Source organism: Setaria italica, chromosome III (assembly GCF_000263155.2).
Source record: "Setaria italica strain Yugu1 chromosome III, Setaria_italica_v2.0, whole genome shotgun sequence".
Lineage (NCBI taxonomy): Eukaryota > Viridiplantae > Streptophyta > Magnoliopsida > Poales > Poaceae > Setaria > Setaria italica.
Window position 1 is genome coordinate 41,124,000 of NC_028452.1, and position 23,423 is coordinate 41,147,422.

Here is a 23,423-nt window from a genome sequence, read left to right on the forward strand (position 1 = left end):
TGAACGCGCGGAAGGAACCACGGGAGAGCACGACAAACCCACGGGCGGCCTCTTCACCCTCTTGCGGATCCTCGGGCGGAGCTCTTGGCCACGGAGCAGCGACGACGAAGGAGATAGATGGCGGCGCTCGAGCTCGAGCGACGGTGGCGGCGACGCTAGAGAACTCGGGTGAGGCGGCTAGGGTTTTAGATGGGGTCATGAGTGCTGCGGCGCGGCTTATATAGCCCGGGAGGAGGGGTGCCTTGGCGTGTGGGGTAGCGGAGGATTCGGAGGCGGCGGTTGCGGCTGGCTCAGAGACGAGTTTGAGTTGGTTGCGCAGATGGCGGAGGTAGGTGATGACGAGTGGGACCCAGCAGTCAGCGTGGGAGCGGGCCGGCGTGCGGTAGCTGGATCGGGGCGAAGGTTCTGGCGCGAAGGGGGCTAAGGCGGCGCTGCGCTGTGGCGGTCAGAGGGAGGTGGAGCGACGGGCCGAGCTGGGCCGAAAAAAGAAAAGGGAAACTGGCCGAAAGGAGAACCGGACCGAAAGGAGAAAAGAGAAGGTGGAAAAAAGAAAAGGATTTGAAAACAAACTAAATTCAAACACAAATTTGAATTCAAGCAACAAAAAACAATGCACCAGCATGAATGCAACAATGAACTCCTATGATTCATTAATTTATTTTGAAACAAATTTAATTGCCTAAGAAATTTAAATGCAACCTTAAAATCCTTAATTTCTAGCAAATTTTATTAAATTGCAAAATTTGAAATTTAGGATGTTACATAAAAAAAACTGTACAGAAAGAAAGAAAAGAGGTTAGAACAGATCTGCAAGAAGCAGAGAGAAAACAACAGAGCAAGTGAGTTAGTTAGCCTAAGGAATCTATCCAAGCTAGAAAAGGAGCTCTTTTTATCGCTCTTGAATCTGTGAGCCTGTAGAGTAGCATCTTCTACAAGTTGATGCTTCCAAGAAGAGAGGCTTGGCTGCTTATTTTCAAAGATAAGGTTGTTTCTTTGTTTCCAAATGTTCCAGGCAGCAATGATGAACACCTCCATGAAAAAAAGCTGTTTATTGTTTGCTGGGTTTCTATCATCATGCTAAAGAAGGGAAGAGATGAGTTCCACTGTAGTCCAATAGCTTGCCAGCAGGAGAGGCTAAACTCACAGTCAAAGAAGAGATGAAACGCTGTTTCTTCTGTGTTAAGTCTACAGAGGACGCAATTGTAGTTGTTGTCATTTATCTTTATGTTTTTCCTCCTGAGAAGATTCCTTGTATTCAACCTATCCATGAGAAGAAGCCAAGAGAATACTTTAAGCTGGTTGCTGCACCGCGATTTTCATATCCATAAAAAAAAGTTCTGGTGGCCTTATTATATAGTTTTTTTAGTATTACTTTCCCAGAAGAATAAGCAAGAACAAGGAATATGCGCAAACTAACCAGACTGTATTAATTTCACACCACAATTTTCACTGAAACAGCACAGTACATGCAGATACAGAGTAGCTTGGAAACCTGAAATTTTCCTTTCCCAGTCACAACTCACAAGGCCACATGGTAGTCATTTGGTTTCACAAGACACAGCAGTACAGTAATAGGAGACCAGCAAGCACCCAAGCCTGACATGATCTTGAGCCATTCCATCAAATGGCTTCTTATTTACTAGTAGTAGAGTAGATCATGTGCAGTCAGGCATGTGTGTGTACATCCCGGCCTCTTCAGCAGCTGCAGGGGCTGCAGCTGCAGCCGGAGCCGCAGCTGCAGCCATAGCCATAGCCAGCCTCGCCGGATTCCGTAGCCTTCTCTGGCACTTCTCCAGCCCTGCTAAAAAAACATGCAAGTTTTGTTGTCTCATTTGTGGTTTGGAAAGTACTGGTTTTTGTTAAATATTCATGGTGGAAATTGGTACCCCTTCTCAGCTGAAACACCAAGGACCATGGTTCCTGGGGTGTTGCTAGTGTTCTCATCGAAGCCAAGGTACATCACACTGTGGGCAGTAAAAAGCAACACAATTAACATGTTTGTTGTTATGCTTTAGCTAGATGAACTGAAACATTCAGAAAATTTCTTTTATTTTAGATGTAAACATTTGAAGAACCAAAGATCAGCCTAGTCATCATTTTACCCGCAGCCGCAGGAACCGCAGGAGCAGCTTCCACCACAGCAAGACATCTTCAAGCTTGTAGCTCAAAGTTCTTGTTGCCTCAAGTGCTTCTGTGTAGACTGAAGATGAGGTCGAGGAGTGAGGTGCGTCTGCTCTGCAACTTTGCTACCTATTTATAGCAGTGGAGAAGCAACTGTACATTGGCTTCAATCATTCAGAAAGATGGCCATTTTTATGATCTAATCCAAAAACAAAGCAAACGTAAACTAAACATGGTTGCTTTCAAATTGAACGTTGATTCCACGGCGTCTTGTACAGCCGTGGATAATTTTTTTAAACAGGTGGTGTTTGTAATTGGTCCAGGTTCATACAGATTTTGTCCAAACTTGGGTGTACTCTTCAACACGTCACAATGGGGAGACATCAAAAGCAAGAGCCCCGTTTTGAATTCTTGTGATAAGGGTCTCGTTTTCATCGACGCAAAAGATGGTTGCTTTCAGTTCTTCGTATGAAAAAAAAAAAGCAATTCATAAGATTTTGGATGGATTATGTCAAAGTTAGGCGCACTGTTTCAAATTTTGCGAAAAAATTTATAGCAAAAACGACTCACGAATTCCATGTTCGTGACAAGATCCTCGTTTCCATCTAGCAAGGAACATCAAACAAGAGGTTTCTTGCTCTCTCCGGAGCTGTAAGAAACTTAAGATGTTTGCTTCCGAAAAGGAGAAATTTGAGATGTGATTCAAATACATGCAGACTTCGATAGCGTGTACAGTCATGATGGAAACTTTAGTTGAGCGTTGCTCCCACGGTTTGTAAAGTTATGGACGGAAGCTTTAAAAACGGGTCTTAAAAATTCACAAATTTAGTGGTCCATTGTCTTTTGGTACTAGAATCTATGCGCATGATTCGTACTGCTCAAAAACAGATACTGGTTTGGGGGGGGGGGGGGGGGGGGGACAGCGAAGATGGAAATTAACATGGAACAAAATTAGATTGAGCCATCTTTTTTTGGGGCAGTATCTAGTGGAAAATTGAAGAAAGAAGAAACAAAAATACAGAAAACGCCCACCGTGGGGCTCGAACCCACGACCACAAGGTTAAGAGCCTTGCGCTCTACCGACTGAGCTAGACGGGCTGCATGCCAAAAATGGTATACCCAGATATATGATTTATTAGTCTGACATGTAACTAAACTAGGTATCCTTCATGATACGCTGCATAGTGGAAATAACGGGATCCTGTATCATCCTAAACTTTTTCAGCCATTTTATCTGAATTTCACGGAACCTCTACAGTCATGCCGAATTGCAGAAACTTCTGTCTGAAAGGAAGCACCTTTGTGTACGAAAGCATTCATTTCAAACCATAATGATCCAGCGACAATAATAGGATCCTGTAACATCCTGAACCCTCCTCTTCAGCTTTTCAGACATTGGTCCTGAACTTTACAGGACCTCTGGAGTTAACAGCACGCTAGACCCATACACAAAAGCACCTTTGTCTAGTTAGCCAAGAAGGTTGCAAATATAGATTCATGTACAATATTTGGCGAGATCCATCAAAACTCAACATATTATTCACTGACAGAAGATCAGAGCAGTGTTTTTCCACTTTCCGTGCCTTCCACGGATTCATGAACAGAGGACAAATACCAGAGGTAGCAGAGTCACGGGTTATATATGTACCGGTTTGAACTATTAGGAACTCATAATGATTTTAATTACAATTCACAGATATATGGCGCTACCTATTTCCTATCTATGCTTTAAGTTTGTTTCTAACAATAACTATTCATCACCAACATTTACTACATTTGATAATTGCCAGAATGACCATTCTGGTAAAATTATCTACACGGTTACTGTTGCATAATTCTAAACTAGTGATCCATCTATCAAGTACCTTTCTTCAGGTAGCATGTTACTGCTCAGTCTCTAAAGTTCGAACAGATTTCTCCAAAGCTCAAGCCGCTGAGAAAATGTAGCTCCTGATAGTCATTCATCAATTGATTCTAACACTATCTGAATGACAACATCATCCAGCAGGTCCTCAACCATCAGATCCTCAATGCCCAACGCGGTGCACTCCGCATCGTATACCAGGTTCATCCAGTTGTCCTTCCTCATAAGATCATGTGCCACAATGTCCTCCACCGTCTGGCCTTCCCTCCAATGCAGGCCCAGGTAGCAGCTCACCTTTGCCCACACCTCCTCGAGGACATGAGACCCCATGGGAATCGGCCTGGTTCGCAGGTCGAAGCGTGAGTGCCATGGGCCGATGACCAGGGAAGAGTCATAGATGTCCAGTAGGACCTCGTTAATAAGATCAAACAGGAGCATGCGCCTGACAATACTTTGTGGCTCATCGCTTGCCATGCTGAGCTCCTGACATGAGCATTCTGCTTCCTCAAAGACCACAGGGCTGACTGGCTGATTGGATGCATACCAGTCAACGTCACCGCAGCTGAACCCTGATTTCTTAAGGATGTCCTTGACATACTGGAAGTCAGCCTCGTTCTTGTCACTGACATAAATGTGCAAGGGTTCTCTGGCACCTTGTTCGGCAAATTCATGTATGAACTGGAAATCCGAATCCAAAGCATCATTAGTTATGGGCTGCCCTGGCTTAACTAACCATTCTTCGTCCTCAAGATCAGCAGCCTTGGCACCTGACAGTTGTGATGCCTTAACTAGCCATTCTTCGTCCTCGTGATCGATACCATTGAGGACACTGGAATGCTTTAGTGGTGTGACCAACCACTCATCATCCTTGAAGTTGGCAGCATATGCTCCTGGGGACTCTGCTGGCTTGACTAACCAGCCCTCATCCTCAAGCTGAAAATTTTCAAATGGTGGCTCTGAATCTGAAAAGTTTTTCAGAAAAGATTAGTGTCACAAGGGTAGAATAGATATATATGTCACCAAGCAATGGGGTTTGGAGTTTCAGCATAGTAAAAATGCTGAACCTCGGATGGAAAAAGAAGAGATGCTGCCAAAGTATTCTTATAACAAAACAATTGATGCTTCATAATTTTGATGTAGCAAAGTTCTAACTTCTAGCTCTTGACACCCTCATTCAGTCATTCTCATAACTTGCCTGGAGGAGTGGGGATGGTCTAAAAGAGTTATGACATATGTAGAAAAGAAATAATGCATCGTCAAATAGTCATTTGCATCACTTTCTGATCTATATGTAACTTTAGTTATTTTGTAATGGAGGAAATATAACATTAAAGGTCAACCATGACACTATGGCAGTACACAGTTAAGGTTTAAGAGCGCAACTCGTCTGCTTCTAATAGTCAAACATTGCAAGCAACTGAACAATATTTCATTACTACTTTGCAAATCACACATTAAAAATTCACCTAGTGCTAAATTAATACTCGGAGGCATTGAACTTTGTAGTAATAAGGAATTTTTTTGGTGGTTACTTGAGAGTAAGCCAGTAAAATTATCTGGTGTTCTGAAATAGTGAGATATCCATTGCAGAGGCTTTGCAGATGCAGAATCTTTTGTATGGGTTGTATTGCTTGAGCCCCATGGGCTGATTATATAGGAGTATATGGCTTGGAGGGCAAGTAGCCTCTCCTAGAGATAAGGAAGGTTATCCCGGGATTACAATCAATCCTAAACTAACCATATCTAGGGTTGCCTAATATACTCTAACATCCCTCCGCAGTCACAGCAGGAGCGCGCAGACGATGAGATTGGAGAATAAGCCGAAGAGCTGACATCCAGCCCCCCCCCCACCCCCGCAGTCGCAACCGTCGATGCGCCGCAGATGCTGTGACTGGAATGGGAGCCGACGAGGCTTGTCAAGTAGATGATAGCCCCTTAGTACAAAAGTAGCTGAGGTCGAGGTGGACGTGGTCGAAGCCGTGAAGGAGGGCGTGGGTCCGAAGCATCAGCGAAGGCGCCCGGATACACAAAATCAGCAGCTTCTTACCAGCAGGTTCAGCGGGACAATGAGCCGACTGCGATGGTAGATGGTGCAGCTAAAGAGCGCAAATGCATCTTTCTTCAGCAACATCGACAGCGGTGTCCGCGAGCGTGCGGCAATAGGCGCGGACTCGGATTGTGAGCCAGCGTGACGAGGATCAGCAGCATAGGTGGTGCCACTGCCTAAAAAGGCGACGATACCGGTGGTGATGGCTTGATCACGAGCGTCGCCGCTACAGCTTGGGAGGGTGCAATGACAACCTCATCCTCGGGAGTGTCAACGATGGAGCGGCGACGGGATGGTGGGGTGACGCAAACCCGATCTCTGATCGGGAAAAAAGAAAACATAGCAGCATCAGGACGAACATCCGTGTAGAATACCTGGGTAACCATAGCCTGCTCCGCCCACCCTTCTCTTATCTCTTTCCGTCGGTCGGTCAACCAAAGGAAAAAGAAATCAGACAGGCACTGGACAGCAGAACGATGCAGGCATGCAGCAGTTCAGGCCTTCAGGGTGGGGGGCCAGGCAGCAACACAGCGCCAGCCCTATGGCAGGGTAGTGATGCGGCCCAACGCCCCCCACCGCGCACAGAGGGACCTGGGCGGATGGTGGAGAGGCGCAGGGGAGCAGCACCTCCTTCCAGCGTGGCAGCCTGGCGCCCTCACGGGCCTCCTCTGCAGCCGAGCGCTCGCGCTCACGGCAGCGATAGCGGTGGCGCAGGAGAAAGGGTAGCACAGGGCTAGAGGACGCGCGGTAAGGGGCGGCAAGGATGGCATCGCGCAGCGGATATTGGAGGCGACGGGAGGTAGCTCGATGAGATGAATCGGCCACAGCTGCTGCTTGACCACGACGACGCGACGGATCGAGGGATCGGCCGCGCATCCTACGAGGGCGCTGCCTCCAGCAAAGATTGATCTCCCTGGGAGTGGTGCGGGGCAGCGAAAGCCGGAGGCTTAGGTTAGAATCTAGACTCGTAATACCACGTAAGATTGTGTATAACGTGTGTGTTGTATTGTTTGAGCCCCATGAACTGATTATATAGGAGTATATGGTTTGGAAGGCAAGTAGTCTCTTCCAGAGAGAGAAGGTTATTCCGGGATTACAATCAATGAACTGATTATATAGGAGTATATGGCTTGGAAGGCAAGTAGTCTCTTGCAGAGAGAAGGTTATTCCGGGATTACAATCAATCCTAAAGTAATCTAGAGTTGCCTAATATACTTAAAAAAATATAATACAGTTATGATTTATGAAAGGAGAAAAACACAATTAGAAGTCCTTTATTGTTAGAGTAACACCATTACTAGTTCGATCCTCCTGTATCAGTTTGTAGTAGATTAGTTGTGTCTAAAATTGAGGGAAGAAAACATGAAAATATTTTACACACTAATATTTCCATTGAGTAGTAAAACTGCATTTAAAACTTTAACAATTCACCTGCTACAGAATGCTCTGTAAAACTGCCAGTGCGATCTTGGAAGAAAGACCGATTGAAAGAAGGCAAACTATTGATGCGGCGGTGGGTGAAAGACCGATCAAGAGAAGATAAACTTGGACTTCTTAGGATGCTGCGGAAGTTCTCTTCCAAGGAGCCTACAAAGTCAACTTCTGCAAAAGATTACAACAATATTGTAAGTCCAATAAAAACTCGACTAGACCGCTAAACTCCTCTTCATTTGCCTTACCTCCATAATTTACTTGACTGTGAATATTTCCTGATCTTTCTGTGACATCATCAGGAAAATTTCCTTCTTCACAGATGCTGAACGCATCAGTTCTATGTGAAGAAGAGCGATCAGGTTCCACATTACAAGTCTTGGGCCCAATCCCAGAATCTGAAACCTCACTTAGGCCCCCTTGGTGAGCTAAACATAATCGCATCTCTGGAAGAGAAGTTATTCTTTTGAAGCCCAATGGCAGCTTCTTGTCTTTTAAGCTTTCATTACCTCCCATTGTTATGCTTAATCTCTCTGGAGAAACTTTGGAGTCCCTCGATATTGACTCATAAAGCGTTGAATACTTGTCTACTGATTCTGCAATAGAATATGATCTTCGTATTTGTTTCTCCTCCTGGACAAACTTCTCTGTGGAGGGGCTCCTGGTTAATTCAGACATTTTTTGGCCATATGGTAGTCTGTGGAAAACTCCATCCTTTGTAATCCGCGCAAGCTCTTTGCGGTTCTCCTTTACAACATCTTTGATCTTTCTACTGATAGCTTTAAAATGATTTGAAGTGGTGCCAGCTTTCTTCAGGCTTCTTGATTCTGCAAGAGAAACTGCTGAGCCATCAACTCCAGAAGGAATTCTTGTAGTGATGACTTTTGCAGCTTCTAGGTCAGCGTTAGGCCTCGAGGGTGAACTTTGGAGTTCTGACCTCCTGCTTTTCTCACTATCACTCCGATCAAATATAGGGTTACGTTTCCCTGATGATCCTCCCGGTCTTGGAAATGATTCCAATCTGTTCAGCGGTACAGCACCACTTGATGAAGCTTCTTGTCCTTGCTGTTCAGCAGTTGTTAACAGTGAAGGATCATGGAGAATCTTCAGAAATAGTTCCCGGTGTGCATTAAACAGTTCAAGAAAATCCAAGAACTCCTTCGAGTGATGCGTTGGAGCATCACGGTTTTTCTGCATAGAGGGGGGTTCACTCTCAGCAGTAAGATCCCCAGATGCAGTCTCACAGGGTGCCTCCAGATCAATGCTATCTTTGCCACCAATGCTGCCACATGACCTGCAGTTCTCTTGGGTACTGGGATGCTGTGGGCTCTCATGTGACAATGGTGACAGTTCGCTGTGACAAGAACCCATCTCATTGGAGCTCGAGTTGTTAGTTGTGTGATAATGCGCAGCTAAATCATCAGGAACCTCATAATCAAAGCATTTCGAGTGATGGATTGATCTGGAGCGCCGCAGACGCGACGAGGATGGGGTGCTGGCTGGTGAGCTGCTCTTCTTTTGATCTTTCTCGGGTGTTTTCTTCTTGAACATGAGTGTCCTCCATATGAACGTGCGGGCCTTTCCAGTTGGAGAATTGCTGTTTGCTTCCTTCTACAAATGAACACCATAAATGAAGTGTCAGAGGTGCATTGCTTTATAACACTTGACAAAACTACATTATTAACATGAAACATATATGCAAAAAATGATCCTGTGATTTTTTTTTCTCGAACATGCAGGAGAGCTAGGCATCATTATATTAAAGAAGAAGAAGATCCTGTGATTTAAGACTAGCAAACTGAACCATCAAGACATGCTGCAAGGCTCTAAGAGATTGTGACCTTGACGATTTTGAGTAATCATTACATTTTCTCAGTTGTGATATTATATTAACGATATGGTATGATTCATCAGTTCACTACAAGTACATATATTTGAGACTTCCCTGCCTTTACCATAAAAACAAATGCAGTTTGTGCACCTACCGGGATAGCCTCATCTTTTTCACTGCGGTTTTTGGGCTTTTCAACTTTCACTCCTACAACAGATATAAAAATATGTTCAACACATATAGCTTTACATAGCCAAATAAAGAGCCATGTATATCTCACTCAAGCCTTCTTGGAATCGGCTATAAAATATGAACAGCAAAGCTTCAGCAAACTTCAAATTTGCAAGCTAGAAATATGTAAAACCTTACTGAGTGTATTGTTACTTCCTTCACTGTGCTTTCGATAGGCAATCATCTTCGGCATTTGCAACCGCTGATTGAGGGCGAGGAAGTTGAACAGGCCTTCCAGGCAGCCTGGGCTCTTTGTGTCGAACCGCTTGCTCTCCGCCATTGTTCCAGCAAAAGCTATCATCAGTGTAGAAGACAGTAATTAGGTCTCAAGATATTGATATACCCAGACCTATTAGAACACATAAATCTATGCCTAAATCTACTGATATCCATTTTTCTCCAAAGTGAGATGCATCAATGAAAGCTATTTTTTTCTTTTACAAAGCAAGGGAATGTATGCTCTGAATTCTATATAACCCAAATAACAAAGTTTATCTCAAGTTCCCCGTACGTGAGTGTGTGATTTTGTTCAGGGCAAAAGATGTAAACTTTTCGATTTTAAATTTGATACCCAACAGTTCGCTTTAGGCAGGTGACAAATCTGTGACCAAAGAAACCATTGCATTTATAAAAGAAAATGCAAGTAAATTTTCTCTTTGGTTCCTAGGGGAAAACGTGCGGAAATGTGAATCTAATTCTTGTTCGTTTTCCTTCGGCTTATGCGATTTCATCGCCCTACCGTCGAAATCGATATGCAAGTTTGTACCCAAACCCGCCGTCCACCAAATCCCAATTTGGGCAAGGGTAACACAGGTCAGGACCAAGACCAAATGCGATCGAAATAATCCTAATTCCCTAACCACGAGGCTAAAATCGAAATTCAAGAACCGAATAGCCAGAACAAGATTTCATTATTCGATTCAATTACACAATATAATGACGGAAATCAAGAGATCATACCAGGGGAGAAGTGAAAGATTGCTCTTTCCGTGGGATACGCATGCGGAGGAGGAAGAGGCGAAGGGAATGGAGCTCCTCCCCTCCATGGGCTAATGTTTATTTCCTCTCTCTCTCGTTTCTCTCTCCTCCCCTAACCAAACAAACTAAACTGAGCCTTGTTAGTGAGGCCGAGAGAAACGCGCTCATCCTCCTCCTCGGTTCCTCACTTCCTACCTCCTCTCTTGCAGATACGTACACTTGTTTTACCGCCTTCAAAGTCGGTTTGCAGATAACTAGCTTCACGCTTTTCAAAATATTTTCTACTCATATTTGCAAAATATTCCTCAGAAGTCAGAACAAAACGATGCAAAAATTATTCGCAATACCTTTCTACTCATATTCGCCTATTATCACACTTCCTGTTTTCTTTTACCGAAGAAACTAAATCTTGATGTTCTTATCACTACAAGGAGATATCTTCAAATTTCAACTGGACGATTAGTCGGCGGCGGCGTACAGGTGCGCCGGCAGCCTCGGCGACGGCGACGAGCGGCACCTTCCGGCTCGCGGTCAGCCCGAAGCATTCTTCCATGCTCACGTCCTTGGGCGCCACCCCGTCCGGCAGCCGCCAAGTGAACCCGTGCACCAGGTTCGCCAGCGTCGCCGCCATCTCCTTCATCGCGAGGTTGTACGCCGGGCACATCCGCCGCCCGGCCCGAACGGCAGCAGCTCGAAGTGCGCCCCGCGCACGTCCACGCCCTCGGCGGCGCCGCCCCCGGCGAGGAACCTCTCCGGCCGGAACGCGTTGGACTCGCCTGGCCACGACGCCGGGTCCCGCGCCACGGCCCACGCGTTCACCAGCACGCGCGCGCCGGCGGGGACGTCGTAGCCGCCGACCACGGCGTCCTCGCGGGCGCGATGCGGGAGCAGGAACGGGGCCACGGGGTGCAGCCGCATCGTCTCCTTCAGCACGGCGTCCAGGTAAGGGAGAGCCGGCAGGTCGCGCTCGTGGCCCAGCGGTCACGCCCCACCACGCGGTCGAGCTCGGCGGCGGCGTGCGCCATGGCGTCCGGGCGGCGGAGTAGCTCCGCCATGGCCCACTCCATCGTCACCGCCGCGGTATACGTGCCGGCGACGATGATGTCCTGGACGAAGGCCTTGACGCCGTCTCGCGTGAGCCGGGCCTCCGGCTCTGACTCCTCCGCCTCGCCGCCGCCTTCCTCGGATAGCTGCAGCAGCACGTCCACCAGGTCTCTGGCCGGGAACTCGCCGCCGCCAACACTCGCGGAACGACGCCGCCGGTCTCCCTCGTGTTCGTCGAGGATCTGCTCGACGAACCGGTCGAACAGCTCGTGCACCCGCTTAATCCGCCGGCGTAGCCCTGCACGTCGAGCCAGCCGAGACACGGCACCCACTCGCCGACGTTGTCCACCGCGCCGGTCACCGCGAACGCCTCGTCCAGGGCGCGCCGGAACGCCAACCCCTCCTCGCTGCCGTGGCAGCCCGACCACTTCTCCCCCACCGCCATGCGGAGGATGTTCCGCATGGTCAGGTTGAGGAGGCGCTCCTTCGCCTCGACACCGGCGCCGGCGCCGGCGCTGCCGGACTCGAACAAGCCGCGCCCAACGCGCGCATCTCCTCCGCGCGCGCGCTCGAACGATTCCACGCGGCGCACCGAGAAGAGTTCGGTGGCGCAGAGCTTGCGCGCCATGCGCCAGTAGGCGCCGTAGGGAGTCTGCACGATGCCCTTGTAGCCGTAGGACATGGTCGCGCCCATGGCCGAGGGCGGGCGGTCGGCGAAGGCGAGGTCGTCGGTCTTGAGGACCAGCCGCGCCGTCTCCGCGGAGGAGGCGACCACCGCGTGGAAGGAGCCGAGGCGGAGGTGCATGAGCAGGCCGTGCCCGGCCGCCAGCGCGGCCAGCGCGCGGTGCGGCGGGAGCGGGCCCGCTAGCAGGTTGATGCTGCCGAACACCGGCCAGCCCCGCGGGCCCGGAGGGAGGTTCAGCGGCTTCTGGCGGCGGCGCAGCAGCCAGACAACAACGAAGCTGACCACCGGTGCCACGGCCATGGATATTGTTGCTGTGAGCTCCATTGGTAAAATGGAAAAAAAGAAGTGTTCATGGGCACATCACATGAACTGTGCTGCACAGTGGCGAAAAATGATAGAATTTTCCTATGTTTTTGATTCATTACTTGTGGCACAGACTAGTCATGATGTTTATATGAACAGAAACAAATATAGTGACGGTCAGACAGTGAATGAGATGAACAGCTACTTGCTTGGTCAGTGAATGTGCGGCTGATATAGATATAGATTCTGGATCAACAGGTCAGTTTCGTTAGTAAAATATCTTGTGTGCGTCTACTTCAAAATTCTCCACTGATGAAGCTTCATGCTAACAAATGCCCATGGCCGTGGTCCTTCTCTTCCTCGTTGTCACTTTCGTTGTCTGTCCGTGCCTCGGCTGGCAGAAGGAACAATGTTCCCTCAAATACAGGAGGCATCACGAATAGACCCTTTTAAGCTCACAGCATTACAAAACAGAGATCATCAGGACGAGTCTTATTCACTCCATATGTGTGGTTTTGTGTTTCTTGGAGTATAAGAACAAAACCATAATGGACAAGACATCACTACCAGGAATATATCTGTAGAACATTCACTGATTCATTAAGCTTGCAACCGGTCACACCACTCACTGTCTGACTCTCACCATCTCTGTTTTCTGTTGCATCCAAATAATGCAATTTGGGAAAAAAAAAACTAGACTATCGCATTGCAGGATCGCATCAGTCTGCTGCAAGGTTATGAAGCCCAGACTAGTACGTAGTTCATGAAAAAAAAAATACAAAGATCCATGTCACAATCAAGCAAGTATTGCACGCAAGATACATCAGAGATTAGTCTGGAAGGCAAAAGCTAGCACGGATAGGATCTCAATCATTTTGATGTGAAAGCTTTAGCAAACTTGTGAGAGGAAGCAACAGCCCAGTTGAAGACGATGATTTGGCCTGAAGCAACCAGACAGAGGCTCATTCCTGGACCGATACCTGAAAGAAGCACATGCATGTTTTCACTTTTGAAGGCTTGTAAAAAAGAAGAGAGATAAGAATATAAACTAACAGCGGAAGCAATCAGTACGTTGTAAATTTTCTTCATCGCAAAGCCGTCCTTTGTCGCTACTCCACTGCAGTGTAGAGGTGCGCCGGCAGCCTTGGCTCGGCGACGGCGATGAGCGGCTCCTTCGGGCTCATGGACAGCCCGAAGGATTCCTCTATGCTCACGTCCTCGGGTGCCATACCGTCGGGCAGCCGCCACGAGAACCCGTGCACCAGGTTCGCCACCGTCGCCGCCATCTCCTTCATCGCCAGGTTGTACGCCGGGCACATCCGCCGCCCAGACCCGAACGGCACGAGCTGGAAGTGCGCCCCGCGCACGTCCACGCCCTCGGCGCCGCCCCCGGCGAGGAACCGCTCCGGCCGGAACTCGTCGGGCTCGTCGGGCCATGACGCCGGGTCACGCCCCACGGCCCACGCGTTGATCACTACCCGTGTGCCGGCGGGGATGTCGTAGCCGCCGACCACCGCGTCCTCACGGCCGCCGTGCGGGATCATGAGGGGACCCACGGGGTGCAGCCTCATTGTCTCCTTTAGGATGGCGTCGACGTAGGGGAGGTTCGGCAGGTCGCTCTCAGCGACCCAGCGGCCGCGTCCCACCACGCGGTCGATCTCCTCGGCGGCCGCCGCTATGGCGTCCGGGCGGCGGAGGAGCTCCACCATGGCCCACTCCATCGTCAACGCCGAGGTCTCCGTGCCGCCGGCGAAGATGTCTTGGACGATGGCCTTGACCCCATCGCGTGTGAGCCTCGTCTCTGCGGGCTCCTCCTGCCCGTCCTCGGCTAGTTGTTGCAGCAGCACGTCCACCAGGTCCCTCGCCGCGAACTCGCCGTCTCCGGCGCGCCGCCGGTGCTCCTCGTGCTCACGTAGCACCTGCTCGTTGAACCGGTCCAACTGCACGTGCACCCGCTTCATCCGCCGGACTAAACCCTGCACGTCGAGCCAGCCGAGCCACGGCACCCACTCGCCTACATTGGTCACCGCGCCGCTCAGCGCGAACCCCTCCTCGAGCAATCGCCAGAGCTCCTCGCCTTCGGTGCTGCCGCCATGGGAGCCTGACCATTTCTCCCCCAGCACCATGCGGAGGATGTTCCGCATCGTGAAGTTTATCAGGTGCTCCTTCACCTGCACGGCGGCGCCGGCGGACTCGAACACGCGGCGCGTCAGGGCGCGCATCTCCTCCATGCGCACGCGCTCGAACGAGTCGATGCGCCGCGGGGAGAAGAGCTCGGTGGCGCAGAGCTTGCGCGCCATGCGCCAGTAGGCGCCGTAGGGAGTCTGCACGATGACCTTGTAGCCGTAGGACACGATCGCGCCCCAGGTCGAGGGCGGGCGGTCGGCCAAGGCGAGGTCGTGGGTCTTGAGGATGAGACGCGCCGTCTCCGCGGAGGAGGCGACCACGAGGTGGAAGGAGCCCAGCCGGAGGTGCATGAGCGGGCCATGGCGTGCAGCAAGGGCGGCCAGTGCGCGGTGCGGCGGGAGGGAGCCAGCCAGTAAGCCCAGGCTACCGAGCACCGGCCACCCCCGCGGGCCTGGCGGGAGGTTCAGTGGCTTCTGACGGCGGTGCCGCTGGAAAATGAAACTGAGCACGAGGAGGATGAAGGTGATGAGCACCGACACCATGGCCATGGGCATTATTGTTGTTGTCGGCTCCATTGCTGAAATGGAAGCCTTCCCTGGGAAATGTGGAGTGCATGTTCTATTGTTCTGCATGGTGGCATAAATAGGAAGAAAATTCGGTGCGGTCCGGATGCAAAGCGCATCCGGTGCACACCCAGCCCGCGGGGCCGACACGTGGCCAGTGAATAAATCCGACGGACCGACGGAAGGCAAACGCGCCAGCGGCTCGGCTCGGCTCCGAGAACCGCGTAATCGGTCCGCTCGGGATAACAGCATCCAGCGGCTCACTCGCAAGGGTTTGGGAACGCGAGCGGACGGACTCTCCTGGCGACGCAGTTGCCACCGCCGCCGCCTCCATCTGGCCCGCCGCCGCCGTGATCTCGACGCACCACCGGCGACCTTCCGCGGCGCGCGACTTGTCCGCCGCCACCGGTGATCCCAGGCGTAGTCGGCCCACCGCAGAAACTTCCGGATTTCTCCTTTGGAAGAATGATAAAAGCTCGAAGCTATTCCTACTCCAACCAGCGAATTCGCGTAGATAGCGGTGTTCAAGTTCTTCCTTCAGCATCATTTCAGGGCATGTTAGTATAGTGGCTATTACTCAGCTGTTAGCAAACAAAGCAGAATGCGTCTTGCTTGAGGATCAGGATGTTCCTCTCGCCTTGGGGTCTGCAGTCCAAGAACAATAAAGGGCAGATCAGGTGACAACATTCGCAATAGTTTCGCCAGCATGCTTGTCACCTGCTCAAAGTAGAACGTTTTACTGGAATGGAAGGTAGATATTGTCGTATTGGATTAGCAGATGCCGAGATTTTGTACTGATGGAAGTTGCCGTACATGTGATGCTGCGGTGGATGGGCTTCAAGCAAGAGGGCCTCTGCAGCCATAGTCTTCTGCAGTTGCAAAGAGCCAGTCAGAGGCAGCTGTTAGTGCCCAAGACCAAGAAAGCAAGAAGTAAACTCCGAGCCGTGGATGTTGAGTTCGTTGCTGCGAGCTCACCGGATCAGCAACCTTTGTTGTGTTCTACCACCCTTCTGGTGCTCACAAGTCGATGACTCTACAGCGGTGGTTCGTAGAGCTTCATCCTCGCTTTGTGCCGACTGCGGCGACGGGCGATGGCTATACAGCATTTAAACAGGCGATCACCGGTGGCGGCGGGCAGGTCGCGCGCCGCGGAAGGTCGCCGGTGGTGCGTCGAGATCACAGCGGCGGCGGGCCAGATGGAGGAGGCGGCGGCGGCGGCAACTGCGTCGCCAGGAGAGTCTGTCCGCTCGCGTTCCCAAAAACCTCGCAAGCGAGCGAGCGAGCCGCTGGACGCTGTTATCCCGAGCGGACCGATTACGCGGTTCCCGGAGCCGAGCCGAGCCGCTGGCGCGCTTTGCCTTCCGTCGGTCCGTCGGATTTATTCCTGGACGTGTCGGCCCCACGGGCTGGGTGTGCACCGGATGCGCTGCGCTTTGCATCCGGGCCGCACCGAATTTTCTTCCCATAAATATAGAGAATTTTTCCAAATTTTTTTTGCACTGTTTTATTCACCTATTATTGTGGTACAGATTAGCCCTTGCTGGTGGATATCTTTGAGATCATGTAATGCAAAATAATTTAATGTTTTGATGAGCAGAAACAAACATAGGGACAGCCAGACAGTGAGTGATGCGAACAATCACAAGCTTTGTCCGTGAACGTGCGGCTGATATAAACTCTAGAAGAAGGGGTCAGTTTCGTCAAACGCAAATTTTCAGTGGGTCAGTGGGTGCAAACATGCCAGGGAATTAATCATTGTGCGTTTGTTCTTATACTCCGAGCAATCAAAGCCACATATGGACCAAATAAGACTCGTGCTGGTTATCTGTTTGTGATTTTTGTAAAGCATATCAAAGTTCATCAGCGATGACCTCCTTCTGCTCAGTTTATGTTCTTTTTTACAGTCTTGTTAGGAGATTAACTAGCCTCCTGAGAAGATGATGTTTTCTTGCCGAGATTTTTTCTGCGCTACTTGGAACATTACTGAGAGGTACCACGCCTTAAATCTGTTTTTTTGACAATCACACAGTACAGACGGCGTCTTAAATTTTTTGAGACCACATATATGGAGAGAATACAGATATGTACTCATAATGTTAGGTTTGTGATGGAGTGAGGTAGATCCAAAATGCACCAGTGATATACCCCCCACATGCTCGGTTTGTGATGTATCCCCCTCATGCACCAGTGTTAGGTTTGAGACGTCTTCATTTTGATGTGAAAGCTTCAGCAAACTTCTAAGGAAGCAGTAGCTCTGCTGAAGACAATGGTTTAGCTCTGCAGTCAGGCTCATTCTAGGGCTTCAAAGAAGCACATGTTTTCAAACCATGTGGAAAAAAAAATGAAAAACGAGTGAAGGGAAACTATAGTGGTTCTGAAGAATAAGGGAAGGCCACATGAGAAAGAAATTTTACTCGATCAGTATCTTACTAGCTATAACTAACTAGCAAGGTTTAATTTTATTCTCGGTGGAGACATGCAGCAGGGACAAAAGATTATTCTCAGTTCATCGCTCTGATCGATAGTGATGGTCCCGATGTCACAACCGGATTGTGAACAAAAATTGGGAGTGTAAAATACTTTCACTCTCAGTTTTAGATGGGTATCACTCCCTCGTGTGCACTTTCGGTTTATTTCACGGGAGTGAAGACCGGAGCCAATTCTCTAGTTGTGCCAATTCGAAACTAAAATCCAGATTAAATTGACATATTTATATTAGGGTATGTTTATAGATGGTTTTGGCTTCAATGGTCAATCAATTTTTAACATCAACAATAATATATTATTTTATAGATATTGCTTTAAAGTGTAAATTTTTTTGACCTAGAATAGACCTAGATAGACTCGTCTTTACTTTTGATTTCACCGTATCCTCTTCGTACTCGTTCATCTTTTATTTGTGAATAGCTTATGAGCCGCGAATACTATAAAACTTGGCTGTACGCAGTTATCGATACAAATCACTTTGTGTTTAACGTGGCAAACCAATTCATGTATTGGAACGCCTGATGAATACATCAGCCCAAGATGACTAGTCGACCGCGGCGTAGAGATGCGCCGGCAGCCTCGGCTCGGCGACGGCAAGGAGCGGCTCCTTCCGGCTTACGTTCAGCCCAAAGAATTCCTCCATGCTCAAGTCCTTGGGTGCCGCCCCGTCCGGCAGCCTCCACGAGAACCCATGCACCAGGTTCGCCATCGCCGCCACCATCTCCTTCATCGCGAGGTTGTACGCCGGGCACATGCGCCGCCCGGACCCGAACGGCAGCAGCCGGAAGTGCGTCCCGCGCACGTCGACACCCTCGCCGCTGCCCCCGGCGAGGAACCGCTCCGGCCGGAACGCGTCGGGCTCGTCGGGCCACGACGCCGGGTCGCGCCCCACGGCCCACATGTTCACCAGCAGGCGCGTGCCGGCGGGGACGTCGTAGCCGCCGACCACCGTGTCCTCCCGGGCGTGGTGCGGGACGAGGAGAGGGCCCACAGGGTGCAGCCGCATCGTCTCCTTCACGACGGCCTCGACGTAGGGGAGGTCCGGCAGGTCCCTTTCGGTGACCCAGCGGGCGCGTCCCACCACGCGGTCGAGCTCCTCGGTGGCGGCCGCCGTGGCGTCCGGGTGGCGCAGGAGCTCCAATATGGCCCACTCCATCGTCGCCGCTGCTGTCTCCGTGCCGCCGCCGATGATGTCCAGGAGGAAGGCCTTGACGCCATCACGCGTGAGCCTTGTCTCCGTTGGCTCCTCCTGCCCGTCCTCGGCCAGTTGCAGCAGCACGTTCACGAGGTCCATGTCGTCGTCCATCCCTGCTCCTGCACGGCGCTGCCGGTCCTTCTGGTGCTCGTTGAGGATCTGCTCGTTGAACTGGTCGAAGAGCACATGCACTCGCTTCATCCTCCGAACACAACCCTGCACGTCGAGCCAGCCGAGCCACGGCACCCACTCTCCTACATTGCCCAGCAAACCAGTGGCCGTGAACGATTCCTTGAGCGATCGCCGGAATGCTTCGTCGCCCTCGGAGCTACGACGACCATCGGAGCCCGGCGGCGACCATTTCTCCCCCAGCGCCATGCGAACAATGTTGCGCATCGTGAAGTTCAGCAGGTGCTCCTTCACCTGCAAGACGGCGCCGGCGCGCTCGAACACGCCGCGCGTCAGGGCGCGCATCTCCTGCGCGCGGGCGTGCTCGAACGCGTCGATGCGCCGCGCGGAGAAGAGCTCGGTGGCGCAGAGCTTGCGCGCCATGCGCCAGTAGGGGCCGTAGGGCGTCTGAACGATGCCCTGGTAGCCGTAGCCGAGGATCTCGCCGAAGGCCGTGGGCGGGCGGTCGGCGAAGGCGAGGTCGTGGGTCTTGAGGACCAGCCGCGCCGTCTCCTCGGAGGAGGCGACCACGACGTGGAAGGATCCGAACCGGAGGTGCATGAGCGGGCCGTGGCGCGCCGCGAGCTTCGCCAATACGCGGTGTGGCGGGAGCGTGTCTGCTAGCAAGCCGAGGCTACCGAACACCGGCCATCCCCTTGGGCCCGGAGGGAGGTTCAGCGCCTTCCGATGGCTGCGGCGGCGCCACACGACGGAGCTGAGCACGAGGACCACGAAGGTGATAATCAGTGCCAAAGCCATGGACAGTGGTAGCGTGAGCTCCATTGTGGAAGTGGGCATGGAAGCTTTAGACTGGGAACTTGGAGATTTTAGGTTTCACTTTCATCGTGGTATAAAAAGAGAAAAAAAATCCCTTTTCACTTTTCTTCTTTTTTATATCATGAGATTCAGGTAGCATTATTTGTGGCACAGATATTCCTCCCAACGACGCACACAGGCTAGTGATGGTGACTAGAGCACGGACTGATGGAAGCAATGAGAGTGACAATGTCATGTGAATGTGGCTCAATTATTGCTGATGCAATAATTGAGCAATAATTGAGCCGGCAAGAAAACAAATCTACATGTGGCCAGAATAACACACTGCTGAAAATGTCCATTATTGCATATCATGTTCTCATTGCATCACCATCATCAGTATGGCAGTGCATACAATCATGCAAGAAATACGCATAGTGTCTCGATTATCCAAAGGCAACAACACGCACGGCATTTCATTCATCTCAAAGTTAGAGGTTGGAATCTCATGAATCCGTAGTTGAGAGATGAAAAGTGAACTTTGACGAGGGAGTTAAAATGTGTGTACCTTACATTAATAAAAACATATTGTTTGGTTTCCTGTCTCGGTACCCCATTTCCACTATTGCAAAATGTTCTATCACAGTCTGTTTTGGTCCCCATTGAATTAGGATTAGCGGTGGCTGCCGCCCACTGTAGTAGCCCAGAGAGAGAGAAGGGGAGCATCGGCGCACTGGATCTGAACTCAACTCCTGCTGCCCGTTGTCTCCACACCTCGCCCTGCCGCTGCTGCTCGCTAGTATCGTCACGGCTCTCTATTAGTGAGGGACGAGTGGAGGGGGAGGAGAGGGGCAGCTGTGGATAGGGAAGTAGATTGGGAGTGAGGGGCGAGGAGAGGGAGAGAGACCAGCGGAGAGAGGGAGGGTGGCAGAGAGGGAGAGAGGTAAGAGGCTGGCGGGAGAGGAGAGATAGAGTGGGGGCCAGCGTAGAGGGAAAGACAGAGTGAGGGCCGGCGGGTGAGGGGGGCCATCATATAAGGTGGATAGACGGACGTAGAACCCACCGATCAACTTGATTCGATTACATTCAAGTTCGGACAAATCTCTTCACCAACGGGTTTTATAATGAACCGGTGGAAATCATCACCGCCGGTTCATGGTTGGAATCGACGGTGGTATAATTTTTCACTGCCGGTTCTAACCATCCATAGCACCAAATGTGTAACATCCCGCTTTTTAGAGCATTTAAAAATATGAACTTTTATAAAAAAATTCTTTAATTATAACATCTCTTCTCTGAAAATATTCAAAACTCTTTTTACAAATTAAACTCTGCATTAAATCAACATGAGTGTCGCATTTGATTGTTTCTAGGAAACCCTATCCTAAATTCTCAACCTTCAACAAATCCTAGGAATAATTTCTTCCCAATTCCCCCTCTTCGAAAAATCCTTAAATTAATATTCAAACCTAATTTGAATATTAATATCTTTCAAAACCTCTATGAAATCTCTCCCATCCTACTCCAAACCAAACCTTATTTCAAACTCCAAATTCAAATCCAAAAGCCCTTTCAAATAAATAGGAAACCCCTCAATTCGCAAACAAGCCGCCAACCTCGTCTCGGCCCATCTTTCCTTCCCGGCCCGGTCCACACGCCCGCGCACAACACGCTGCCCACCTACCAGCCCAACTCCCTTGCCCAGCGGGCCGCCTCCCTCCCACGTGTACACATGGCCCAGCCCAGCTCGCACGCCTCTCCTCTTCCTCCTTTCGCATGCAGCGCTGCCACCGGCAGACAAGTCCCCCAGCGCCGCCGCCCAACACCAGTGTCGTACGTACATCTATGGGCTCACCAGAAGGTTTGGATAGACCCATACACAGGGCTGTATACCGAGACGTGTCAGACATTTGGACTATGGTGCAAAGCGGCGTAGTCTGCGTGGAGAACTCAGAGACTACTCGTAGTAGTTAGAGTAGGACTCTATGGTCGAATCCAACTAGTACTCTCGTAAAACAACCGACCTGTAACCCTACTCCTCCGATATATAAGGACGGGCAGGGACCCCCTCAAAATAAGTCCAATTGAATACAAGCAAACAACACACAGGATGTAGGGTATTACGCGATCTAGCGGCCCGAACATATCTAAATCGCATGCCTACGTACACCATTGACTTCCTAATTTCGGCGACACCTACCAACCAAAACTCTATCTTGGGTACTTCCCTAGGTAGGTTGCTAGGTTTAAACATCGATAGCTAGCGTGCTAGGTAGGGGAAGTCGTCGAGATTTCCCTTGCGGGATCAATGGCACAAGTCGTCATCAAACCCGCAGTCGCGTTCGAAGCAGGCGCGGCATTTGTCTTCGGCTCCTGGGTCTACGTCGCAAATGACGCTGGAGGTTTCCACTGCCACATCGTGGAGGCTCCGGAGGTGAAGTTTTACGACATCAACCTTCATCACCAAGCTTTGGAGGAATTCATTGAGAGATTCAACGAAATTTTAGACCTATTCCGAGGATCGAGAAGCAAGTTCGAGTACTACTCGAGCTCTACATCTACTCGTATTGGTTCTCACGAGCTGGCATTCTAGCCATCGTGCGAATCGATACAAACTCCGAGTCAATTCCTATTCGGACTCCGTAAGGTGGTTGCCACTTATCAAGCAAGCCTGTCCAGATAGCAATCCAACCCAGGTGCGATCGAGGATCCCGACTACGATCACTACTCGGATTCCAACGAGGAGACACCATTATCAGGTTCGCAGCAGGGCCTGGTGATCACTTCGACCCCCAAGGCAGATTCGTCTACTGGCCTGGCATGAGGCCACCCACCCTTGTCCTGGATAACGAGTCACGCTTCATCGCCCACCTCGACGTTCTCCCATAACAGGAAGCGACGTCCTTATCCCCTATCCGTGAAGGTGACGACTCTACAGAAGTCATCACCTCAAGTTCTGGAAGCCACTCTCCAGATAGAGAACTCTTCGCTCTCATTGCAGGGCAAGATATGGAGGACGACAATTCACTAGAGAGGAATCCTCAACACGAGCGTCACCCAGATGACGTCTCGCAGGATAAACTCACCGCCAACATCGTCGGGGAAGAGACCGAAGCTTATAGAACCCGGCGATGAGCAAGGAATGTAGCAAGAGCAGACTGTCACTGTCGGCTTGCAGAGGAGCTCCCGATCATGAATCTGGACAACTTCTTCGAAGCAGTCCAAACGCAGCATCACCGTGCGCCTCTCGCCACCATTGCTTCCATTGATCTCATCACTCGCGCCATGCCGCAGGATAAATATACTAGACAGTTGGCAGCTCTGGCGGAACATGCCTATGACCAACTCGATAGGCAGAATCTGATTGCTTCAGTATCACGTACTTCGTCTAGCGAAGTCAACGCAACAGTAGCTACAGAGGCCCTGCAGCTGCTTCAGCTCGATAGCTCGAAGGCACCAGACAAAACAGGGATACGCCCGAGGGTAGTTGGACACCTTCTGTGGGAGGCTGCTGCCACCATAGAGCCGATCCTGAGCCTGCGTGTCCCGTGGTGGATCTTCGAGTGGTGATAAACAACAACCGACACTCGTG

At 50.5% G+C, this 23,423-nt stretch overlaps 3 protein-coding genes, 2 long non-coding RNA genes, 1 other non-coding gene and 1 pseudogene across 10 annotated transcripts; all 7 read right to left on the minus strand.

Moving 5' to 3' along the window:
• Positions 1-1,402: 1,402 nt before the first annotated feature.
• On the minus strand, positions 1,403-2,208 carry LOC105913929. 2 transcript variants are annotated; one of them, XR_001163526.1, is made up of 3 exons: positions 2,103-2,208; positions 1,887-1,964; positions 1,403-1,798 (listed from the first exon to the last, which is right to left on the minus strand). It is a non-coding gene; the product is annotated as an uncharacterized LOC105913929 (long non-coding RNA). The 2 variants fall into 2 exon arrangements; XR_002676725.1 differs by having other exon boundaries at positions 1,403-1,801.
• A 938-nt stretch (positions 2,209-3,146) lies between these two features.
• TRNAK-CUU lies at positions 3,147-3,219 on the minus strand. The gene has a single exon. It is a non-coding gene; the product is annotated as a tRNA-Lys (tRNA).
• A 541-nt stretch (positions 3,220-3,760) lies between these two features.
• On the minus strand, positions 3,761-10,980 carry LOC101774441. 4 transcript variants are annotated; one of them, XM_022825176.1, is made up of 6 exons: positions 10,851-10,980; positions 9,664-9,819; positions 9,449-9,501; positions 7,712-9,074; positions 7,464-7,634; positions 3,761-4,947 (listed from the first exon to the last, which is right to left on the minus strand). In XM_022825176.1, the coding sequence occupies exons 2-6, from the start codon at positions 9,803-9,805 to the stop codon at positions 4,079-4,081; spliced, it is 2,598 nt and encodes an 865-aa protein (XP_022680911.1). In that variant the 5' UTR covers positions 9,806-9,819; positions 10,851-10,980; the 3' UTR covers positions 3,761-4,078. The 4 variants fall into 4 exon arrangements, with proteins under 4 accessions (XP_022680911.1, XP_004962698.1, XP_004962697.1 ...); XM_004962641.2 differs by lacking the exon at positions 10,851-10,980 and adding an exon at positions 10,486-10,631 and having other exon boundaries at positions 7,712-9,071; XM_004962640.2 differs by lacking the exon at positions 10,851-10,980 and adding an exon at positions 10,486-10,631.
• On the minus strand, positions 10,819-12,808 carry LOC101775781 (annotated as a pseudogene).
• A 302-nt stretch (positions 12,809-13,110) lies between these two features.
• On the minus strand, positions 13,111-15,261 carry LOC101775378 (flavonoid 3'-monooxygenase). The gene is made up of 2 exons (XM_004962643.3): positions 13,607-15,261; positions 13,111-13,515 (listed from the first exon to the last, which is right to left on the minus strand). Exon 1 carries the CDS (start codon positions 15,235-15,237, stop codon positions 13,645-13,647), a length of 1,593 nt encoding a protein of 530 aa, XP_004962700.1. The 5' UTR covers positions 15,238-15,261; the 3' UTR covers positions 13,111-13,515; positions 13,607-13,644.
• A 639-nt stretch (positions 15,262-15,900) lies between these two features.
• LOC111256599 lies at positions 15,901-16,310 on the minus strand. Its single transcript, XR_002676657.1, has 3 exons — positions 16,201-16,310; positions 16,039-16,094; positions 15,901-15,942 (listed from the first exon to the last, which is right to left on the minus strand). It is a non-coding gene; the product is annotated as an uncharacterized LOC111256599 (long non-coding RNA).
• A 1,806-nt stretch (positions 16,311-18,116) lies between these two features.
• Positions 18,117-20,372, minus strand: LOC101776180 (flavonoid 3'-monooxygenase-like). The gene has a single exon (XM_014804820.2). It carries the CDS (start codon positions 19,871-19,873, stop codon positions 18,257-18,259), a length of 1,617 nt encoding a protein of 538 aa, XP_014660306.1. The 5' UTR covers positions 19,874-20,372; the 3' UTR covers positions 18,117-18,256.
• Positions 20,373-23,423: the final 3,051 nt, after the last annotated feature.

What these genes read in the sequence shown, in the direction of transcription:
- LOC101774441 (XM_022825176.1), bottom strand. Translation starts at nt 9,805, where the DNA reads ATGGCGGAGAGCAAGCGGTTCGACACAAAGAGCCCAGGCTGCCTGGAA. An exon ending in CAGTCAAGTAAATTATGGAG is followed by an intron (nt 7,635 to 7,711) that starts GTAAGGCAAATG and finishes AATCTTTTGCAG; the next exon opens with AAGTTGACTTTGTAGGCTCC. An exon ending in TACAGAGCATTCTGTAGCAG is followed by an intron (nt 4,948 to 7,463) that starts GTGAATTGTTAA and finishes AAAACTTTTCAG; the next exon opens with ATTCAGAGCCACCATTTGAA.
- LOC101775378 (XM_004962643.3), bottom strand. Translation starts at nt 15,237, where the DNA reads ATGGAGCCGACAACAACAATAATGCCCATGGCCATGGTGTCGGTGCTC.
- LOC101776180 (XM_014804820.2), bottom strand. Translation starts at nt 19,873, where the DNA reads ATGCCCACTTCCACAATGGAGCTCACGCTACCACTGTCCATGGCTTTG.